Below are 9,362 nucleotides of genomic sequence, written 5' to 3'. Positions count from 1 at the left end.
ATCAGAAATCCCCCAGCTCTTTACTGTCTGAGACCTTGAGCTGGTGTGGGCAGGCCTTGTCGTAAGCGAGCAGTCAGCTGTGGTTTAGAATACAGCATTGATTTGGGAACAGAGGAACAAAAGCATTGAAAAAGTCAATTTGGATTTTAAAAAAATCCTGTGCTGAGGAAACAATCACTGTTGGGATCTCCACACAGAGGAACTGCTCTCACTTTTGACACTCCTGTGCTGACATGCATGACAGGAATCGCTGAGTTTGTTCCCTGGTGGGACACTATCCTTATCATTAGAGGACCGTTCTCCGTAAACTAACACCTTTATTTGCAGTTTCCAGGTGAGAACTAGTAACAGCTGGACTATGGGGATGAAGGACTGGCTTATTCTTGCCGAAGATTTTGTAGGTTATGCAGAGAGAGGCAAAAGACTAACTTTCCTGCAGCTTCACCTGTTCTGTAGGTAAAGAGAAGACCCTTCCTTCAGATCTGACAGATGTATAAGTGCGATCCTACACTTGAATTTGGGCAGGACGTTAAGGCTACAGTGAAGAAAGCAATGACACCTCTGATGTCCACACCAACTTTCAGGCTCTCATCTCACCGACAGGAAGGGCTTGCCCCACAGCTGCTCATGGAGCTGATGAAGAGAGCAGATGTTACTGCTTTTCTGTCTACTCCTTCTTCCTCAAACTCCCCTCCAAGGCCTCTACAGAGATATTGTTGTCTTCAAGTTACACTGAGAGAACATTGAGCCTTGATTGCAGCCATGAATCTGCTCATGAACTCTGCTGGCCACAATGCCACAGAGTTGCCTTAAAGCTCTCTTAAAAATGTGAGGCATTCCAGTCATTTTAATTACTGTGCATTGCAATAAGCCAGAAACCAGTTCATACAAAGGAACAACAGAAAAGTGATTTTCAATCGCTCTCACCCTCTTCTCTGCTTAGTGCCAGCCTCCAAAGCTCTGGGAACACCAGCTCTGTATTATCATTTGAAGCATTTCATCTATTGAAATCTCTTTGTTCAGTCACTTAAAGCTATTGACGCAGTTTAGAAAGGTTTAAAAAAAAGAAAAACAAAACTTAATTGGAAAGGGCTACACCAGCTGAAAGCAAAGCAAGAGAATGGAAAAACTTATTCTAAACAAAATGAGAGAAAATTAATTGCTTGGAATGAGGTACAGGCAGGTAGAGCCATGCAAATCATATCGTGTCCTTCCCCCCAGGACTCGGTCAGATCATCTAATCACAGCCTCTGGCTTGAACCCTGCATGGTGCAGGGCCCTTTGGCCCTGATCCAGAAATGCACTTAAGCTTATATTTAACTTTGTGCATGTAAATGGTCCTGTTGACTTCAGCAGAGCATCTTGTGTACTTAAAGGTGAACATGTGCCTTAGTGTTTTGCTGGATTGAGGCCAAAGAGTGCAGTCATGTGCAGGAAACATTTTTCAGCTTGATAAGGCTGTTAAAGATATTTCCTGGTTGCCCTTCTGCAGCTGATGCCACATCACAGCCTGGCTGGAGGATCCCCGCACTACCGCGAGGGTGATTTCATATTCTACAATCCTTCATAATGTAATACTTCCTGGTGACACATGGTGCCTATGGTCTGCTCCCAGGTGGGCAGCTCTCTGTAAGCACAGTCTGTAAAGGATCCTTGAAGATTAACACAGTGTAGAACCGTTAGAGCTGATGAAAGTTTAATGGTTGTACCTCTAATTAAAAGCTTGGGAATGGGATAGAGTGTTACCTATGTCTGGCTTGCAGACAGGAAGGTGACATAATTCCTTTGCAACCTCAGAGAAAGAGATCAAATGAATGTTTTTTGTATGTATTTATAGAATCCAAAGACATTTTTGAAAAAAGAGTCATCTTATTTAAAGTAGCATATGAAGTTCACTGATACAATGGAGGAATAATAGAGGAGGAGTTTTTCAACCTTTTTCACATTCATAAATCATAGCAAATATGAACATTTTAAACAAAACGGTATTCTCAAGGAGAGCATCAGAAAAAAAAACAGACTGAAAAGAAACAGATAATCAGGAAATACAAGAATCTTTTGCTAATGCAACACATGACCTCTCTGTACTGCCTATGACATGGTGTGAGTGTGCTGTAAAAAAGAACATCAGATGGCTCTGAAAGCACCTATCCTTTCCCACCTGCTGCATAAAAGCAGAAAAACAATTGATATCTCCTAGAGGGTGTGATGCTGAGCTGGTGTAAAAGATATGAGGATTGTCAACTTCAATAAAAGTTTTTAGGACAAGAGGAGGCTTTTGAGCAACTTGGCAGCTGGACAATTTAGAACGCTAATGGCAGGACTCCATGTCATGAATGATGTCCAGTTACTGGGGAAAAGTTAAAATAGAAAAACGTCCCTACTTCAGAAGCTTTTAAAATTAATATATTGTTCATGGAGGTGGCAGGACTGTTCAGACTGCAGGCCAAAGTCTCCTGACTTCATTCATGCTGCTCAGTTTAAAGCAGCTGAGATCTGGTGATGAGCTGGAGTGTTTTCAGCCACTACATGTGTCAGGGTTTTTTTCTCTGGTGGTGGCAGTAGTAGTGGGGGTATTTCTTTCTCTCTCTCTCTTTCCTCTTCCTCCCTCTCCCTTCCTTCCTGCCTTCCTTCCCTCTTTCTCTTGCTCACGCTCTCTGTTCTTTGGCCAGCAGTTCATGTAGTTTGAGGAAGCCCTTCTGTACTACTTACATTCAGGTGCTTTTGTCAGTTGAGAAGCAGCTTTCTGCCAGAGCCTGGCATCCCTCACAGTGAAATGTGATCAAAAGGGAAGTCAATGTGCCTTTAATTCATTTACAGCAACACCTTATGCCTCTGGAAGGAATATCCCAAAGTGCTCTTATCTCAGTCTCTGTGGCTAGCTCCAGCATGGTCCTTTCCAGCCACAAGCAGAGCTTGCGGAAGGAAAATGATATTGTTAATACGCTCCTGATGTAAACTGCAATGAGTATCTATGGATAAGGTAGATGTCTCTTGAAATTTAACCAAGACACCCAGCTTAACATCTATCCTTTTGCAAAGAGTGAGTTCTTCAGACGTTGCGAGAACCGGACCTCACCCGCGAAGCCGCCGCCATCTCTTGGAGCGCAGTGCCCCTAGCACTGCCTCTCCGCGCTCAGGCAGGGCGGAGGCCAGAGGGCCACTTCGCTCAGCCAGCAACACCTGCAGGACGCGGCTTTCCCTGGAAATTTTCACACCAACTATTGACCCAGCCCAGTCATGCTTAGCTTGTGGGATCCGACAAGATCACAGCGTGAAGTGGTGTGGCTGCCCAGTAAAGCAGAGAGATCCTTAATTGTGTTCAACAGGGTGTTCTTGGTGGAGGACTGGAGAACATAGATTTCTTATTTGGTGACATTAACCACAGGTGAAGTTTAATTTTCTCGTATGAAGATCAAGGTCCTTATTTTCTCCTTCTTTCTCTGCTACATTTTTATGGCCGTATAAGGCTTGAAGTTTTATCTAAGCAAAGGAGCCGAATGTTAGTTTTTTTTTTTTTTTTTTTCCCTTTGCAGTTTCTCCATGCAGACAGGGCACAGAGCAGGAATTCAGATAGAGTTCTCCTTTCGGTTCCCTCATTGACTTTATGTCTACTTTGACCTCATTATCAAAATTTTCTCATAAATAAACACTCAGAACCCCTGGCTGGCTCTTCCAGAGTGCACTTTACTAGTCAGTCTCAAAGGACAGAGGCTAATATGAATATCTAATAGATATTATCAGAGGATAATATACAGTATCTCTATTTAAAGATGATAAAATGAATGAATGTGCAGGCAGGTTAAATATTTTAAGCAAGGCCTCCCAGCAGGCCACTGGCCAGGCTGAGCTTTCCTGAGTATTATTTACCTGCGATTTACAAATCACAACACTCTTGTTTCTGTGTATGAAATGCACCCTTTAAGAGGCAAACAAACATTGTTATTATTGTACAGTATCCAGTCCTGGTTGAAAAACCTCTCTCTACTACTACAGAGAAATTAATCTCTTTTTCAAAAGAATATCTGAGTGCCAAAAAAGCAGGTGAGTCAGCCAAAGTCCCAACTGATTGAACAGAGGTACTACTACTCCAGGCAATGCTAATATATGCAATAAAAATCTGGATCACCTCTCAAATACTGGTATAAAAAAGAGTGGTAAGCCTTGACACACAGACAGCCTGGACACAATCCCTTCCAAACAGAGGTACCCTGCCACTGGATCAAGCTGTGGCGCCCCTTTTCATCCTGAAAAGTAATTGCAGATTACTTCTCTGGGTTCTATCTGAAAAGTGAACTAGATCCTGTAATCAGCACAAACTTTATGTTACTTTAACAAGTTTGGTCAGTCTCGCTGTAAATGAGCTGCTTCCATGCCTTGGAAGGCCCTGTGTAACTTCAGTAACTTCTAGCCCCCTTCCTGTCCCTTTTCAGAAATTGAGAAGATGACTGAAGGTTTTGTTCTTCAGTCTCCTCTGAACGTGTCCTGCATCCGTGTATTATAGTCACTCTTTGCCTTCACACAGCACCCAACAATAATAAGCTTATTACAAAGTATTCATCTTGTTAGTCCTCAGAACATGCGGGAAAGGTGTTATTATAGAAATGAAGAAACACACTCAGAGGAGTCACTTGGCCAGAGAGCGAAGGGAGGTGGTGCTGGAGCTGTGATTATAATCTAGCTGCGTGTGGGCCAAACTCTCTCTTATTTACACCAGTGTCAGGTTATGGAATAACTCCACTGCTCTCAGATACTGGTCTGAGATGTTGATAGACCAGATGCATCATGACGTTGGTGATATCACACTTTTTACAACGACAAAGAAAAAATGGAAGTGCTAGACACACCTAATTTTTCTTCATGTTACTCTGCTGAGGTCAGCGGAGTTGTTCCTTGTTTATACCCAGTGAGACTGAAACAACAGTCCAATCCGACTGATTCACTTGACCAGAAGCCTACCTTGAGCAGACAAGTACAAGGACCTAAAGAGTTTTTTGCGTAGGTTCCTCATACTGCAGTTTGGAGCCAAACAATTCAGACCCTGATGCGTCTAAATCTATGTCCTGTTTAATACCCTGCCTCATACGTACTTATATGACCCATTAGTACCTCAACACCATCTAATTTTCTCAGTGTGTTCACTAATGCACATTCCTGAGAAGCTCCCATCACTCCCACCCCCATTACACAGGTTGGGATTGGAAGCACAGCGAGGCGAAGCTGTCACACAGGTTGTCAGTGTCGCGGCAAGGGTAGGAACCTGCATTTCCCACTGTTAGCATTGCAACCTTGATCTCTACTAGCAACACCCATCCTGAAGCTTTTGTGTACCGATGCTCCGGATAAAAGCCTGTGTTTCCATAAGGCTGGAGGTTTTAATTTTATATGGACGGTATGATTAAAGAAAAGGTGTAGGCAGGCTGTGCTTCACCCAGATGGAGCGGAATTGTAAATCTAAAGACTTAGCTGACTATTTAGAAATTTAGGACAGCTGGTCTCTGGCCTTTAATACCAGCATAATTATAACTAGACATGCTTAAGTCTTGTAAACCCCGTGGAAAGTACTCTGACATTATATACACTGGTTTGATACTGTGATTAATCACCTCTCAGCCCCCTTTGCAGGATAATAAGGCTGTCTGTATCTTGCAGCTGGCCATCTCCTTCCTTACAGTCCCAGCTCTTCTGTAACATTTACATTTCTACAGCGGATAGAATTTACGGTTCCAAAAGGGGATAAGGGAAAACAAAACAAACAGGACTTTTCTATAAATTCCACTAAAGCGGCTCTGCTAAAATATACTTTGTGATCTAAATGTTGGGAGCGCCTGGGTAGATACGACACTGCTTTTTCCAGCTTGGTTTTAACAGTTTTCTGACCTCTTTCTGACCGAAAGTCCCGAGAAGGGGAAGTGATGGGTGGTGGTGTTGGTGTTACAGAAGAAGGAGTGTTTGAGCACGATTAAAAACCGCGGGATGAAATCCTGGTTTACATTCAGCTAGGTCTCGCCCTTCTTTTCCTCCATCATCTTTTCACTGCCTATTGAAAGAGGAAAGAAGCAACACACTGCACTCCTCTTGGCGTTTCTGATCGCTTTTCGAAAGCCCTTTAGAATACTACTATTTCACCTCCTCCAGTTTAAAGTCAGCTTGCAGACAGCTGAGATGGTTTCGAGGGAAACCGCCCAAGCTTTCCAAGCGAACGACAAACGCCGCGTGTGTTTTCCAGGTGCCTCCCGGCACCCCGAGGCGCGGAGCGGTGCGGTGCGGCCGAGGGGAGGCAGGTCCTGACCGGGGTGGCGGGGGACTCCGCGGGGCCAGACCCGCCCGGGTTCTGACGGCCGCGGGGCGGATACTCGCAGGCATCTCGGAGGTACCACTAGTTTTTAAGAGTTTCAGCACCCCTCCCCCGGCGGCACCAGCGGCGGGAGGAGACGCCGGCTTGGGACGGGGGCAGCAGCGGCGGCGGTCTCCTCAGAGCGGCCGGCTACCTGCCCGCCGGCCACGGGACGACCGGCCGCCAGCCGCGCGCGGCGCTCCCCGCACCATTCCGTATAAGGCGCTGCAGCCGCGGCCCCGCCCCGGCCCGCCGGCCTCTCCCGCCGATGAGGTAATGCGGGGCTCCATTGGTCGGGGGCGGCGGCGCCCCCGGAGCCCGAGAGGGCGCGATCGAGGCTATAACTCCGCGCACCGGCCGCTGCCGCCGCACAGCGCAGCTCCGCTCCGCACGGCACAGCTCCGCCGCGGACCTGCTGAGCCCCTCACGCTGTGCACCGTCCCGCCGAGCGAAGGCTGCGCTGCCGGGGCCAGCGAGAGAGAGAGACGGGCAGGCGAGCAGGCAGGCAGTCGCGGCGCGGGGGCGTTAGGAAGCGAGGAGCGAAATCAGGCGAACAAATACAGCGTCTGCCCTCTCTGCTCCGCAGAAGTGAGGAGGCACCTCGGGAGCAACATGACGGCGTGGCTGAGCTTCCTCGTCGTGTTCCTCTGCAGCGGGAGCCTGCGGGACTTGGTGGTGGAGGCTTGCACTTGCGTCCCAATCCATCCGCAGGACGCTTTCTGCAACTCCGACATCGGTAAGTGCCGCGGGCGGGCGTGCGCCGCCGCCTCGCCTCTCAGCCGCCCGGGGCGCAGCGGCCCCCGGGGCTGGGAGGGCTCCCTGGGGCGGGGGGGGGGGTGTCGAGGCGGAGAAGCGGCATCTGTCCCGCCGGTGCGAAGCCCGCGCGTCCAGAAAGTTCTGCGGGAGCCTGAGGGGGCACGGGAAGCAGCCGAGCTGTCGGCACGAGTCATCCTTCGTCCTACGAGTGGTCCAGTGAAAGCAGAGGTGGGGTGGGTTAAACTGGGAGAGGTGGCCTGATCTTTCCCGATAGAGAGGGCTCTGTAGGTGCTGCATATGCCTGCGTAAGTAAGGAGAGGCATGTGGTGGTGGACCCCTGCCCAGCCCTCCTGCGAGGTGCGCTGCAGCGGCAGGCTCTGTCCCGCAGCTGCACCGCCAGCCTCCGCAAGAATTTAAGAAATCAGTAGTTGCAAGAGTGGCTTGTTTCTGACAGCAAGGCAAAAACACAATTGGAGGTGTGGAGCAAATTTTGGCTGCCCACAACTTGGTGACAAATAACAGGAGGCAGGATTAGGACGGGTTCTCTCAAGCCGCAAAACCACCCATGGTGGTTGGTGTTGAAAGGTGTGGCTCACGCAGGCTTGTGGTGCTGTGCCCTGGGCTGGAGAAGCAGGTGACAGGTGTCCGTGCTCTCTGCATGCTATGTTGTGATCTTTGGAGCCATGGGAGGTGTGCGAATGTGCGTGCATAAAAGTTGAAACACTTCTAGTAGATCCTTGCGGATGTTCTCTGCTATGGGTTTTCACATCCCTAAGGGTCTTCACTACACTGACTTTAGATGGGGGACAAGGGAAACATAAAAATCTCTCAGAGGAAGAGGTAATGAGACTCTGGGCTCAAGTTCTGAGGCTTGTTAGTAGCTGAGGGTGGTTAACCAAATACGGTTGCTGCTTGTAAGTGTCCTGTGGTAAAGTATATGAAATCAATTAGTGGTGTCCTTTGAGTTAATACAGGACACATGTCCACATAACAGTAAATACAGGCTGCCACTTCAGCAGTCGTGAGTGGACTGCATGAGTGAAGTCATCTTGTACCTCTGGGGATTGTTGTAGTAGGACAGTGTAAAAGGGGTTGGGGAACTTTGCACTGCTGCTGCCCACATAGTGCTGACTCCAAACAGTCTGCAAAAAAATCCTCCTGGCAACTGCTGTGGAAGTCAAATAGAAAATAATTCTCACTGCAGCAGAACACCCATTGCTATGAACCCTGCCAGTGGCTCTTTCAAGTTAGCCAAGCTTACTGGCAAAAAAAAACCCACCAATGTCTCTTGCCTTTAAGTCTTCTACAGAAACTGTGGTTATGCCTGGTTATTCATGTTTAGTTTACATAGTGTGTCTGCTCTTGAATGCCAAAAAACCCATTACATATTGAAAGTGCTGAGAGGGTTACAATTTGCTTCAGTGATGATAGCCTGGAAAATATTTATAAAATAGTTTTATACTGGGGAATTCCAGGAAGGTGCAGTATTCAAAGTTCTGTTGCTGTTTTCTTAGTCTGGATCAACAAGCATGCCACCTGAGTGACAACTGCCAGGGAGATTGCCCTTTTTGTGAAAGTGAGACTGGGGAACTACTTTGTCACAGCTGAAGCTGATGACAGCATGTGGCCTTCATTAGCTGCGTTTTGGGAGAAGGTCTACTTTCTTGCTCTAATTAGGTCATGTTATACTAGATTAAGGGTAGCCTTCTGTTTAATTAAACTTCTTAAAATGGTGTTAAATAAATTTCTGTTTTGAATACACACTGACAGTATATTTTTGCTAGATGCGTAAGTGACTGGAGTATGGTAAACTACGGAGTTTCATACAACAGTGCTCCTAAACTTTAGGGCACAAAGTTTTTCTGTTTCCTACTCTGATTTCTAGTTGAGTTCAAAGTCATCTCCTTCATCTCTCCTTTCTCTGTTCTAGAGACTCTTCATTTTCTCTTACGTCTTGGCTTTGCTGTGAGACATAATAGTTAAAAAAGTTGGTGTCAGTGGGGCTGTCATGTCTTCAGACATCATGGCAATGCAGAGGAGAAGCAGAAGGGGAAAGAGCAACTCATTCTAGTAGACGATTTAAATGCAGATTTGGTGAAGACTGCAGTTCTGTGTGATGGGTTGAAGCTGAAGTAAATCCTTACACTTGCTAGAACTGTCTGGAAAATGTCATGTTTCTGCGGGCTGATTTTTAGTAAACGCTATCATGTTCTTTGTGCTGAAACGGCAAAAAGCACACTAAAGCTTTCTGGCTGTGGAGGAGTTAATT

General features: G+C 47.0%; 2 protein-coding genes across 3 annotated transcripts in view; one reads left to right on the top strand and one right to left on the bottom strand.

The window, feature by feature from the left end:
- Window positions 1-9,362, bottom strand: part of SYN3 (synapsin III) — a 181,497-nt gene that overhangs the window by 87,019 nt on the left and 85,116 nt on the right. The gene's annotated exons all lie outside the window — the stretch shown is intronic.
- TIMP3 (TIMP metallopeptidase inhibitor 3) overlaps window positions 6,903-9,362 on the top strand; it is a 38,433-nt gene continuing 35,973 nt past the window's right edge. The window contains exon 1 of the mRNA XM_086611112.1: window positions 6,903-7,073. Within this exon, the coding sequence (XP_086467238.1) occupies window positions 6,950-7,073 (124 nt within the window). The 5' untranslated portion in view covers window positions 6,903-6,949. The remainder of the gene's footprint in view (window positions 7,074-9,362) is intronic.

Source organism: Tauraco erythrolophus, chromosome 4 (assembly GCF_009769465.1).
Source record: "Tauraco erythrolophus isolate bTauEry1 chromosome 4, bTauEry1.pri, whole genome shotgun sequence".
Classification (NCBI taxonomy): domain Eukaryota; kingdom Metazoa; phylum Chordata; class Aves; order Musophagiformes; family Musophagidae; genus Tauraco; species Tauraco erythrolophus.
Note: the sequence above shows the minus strand (reverse complement) of the source record. Positions and strands in the feature narration are given on the sequence as shown.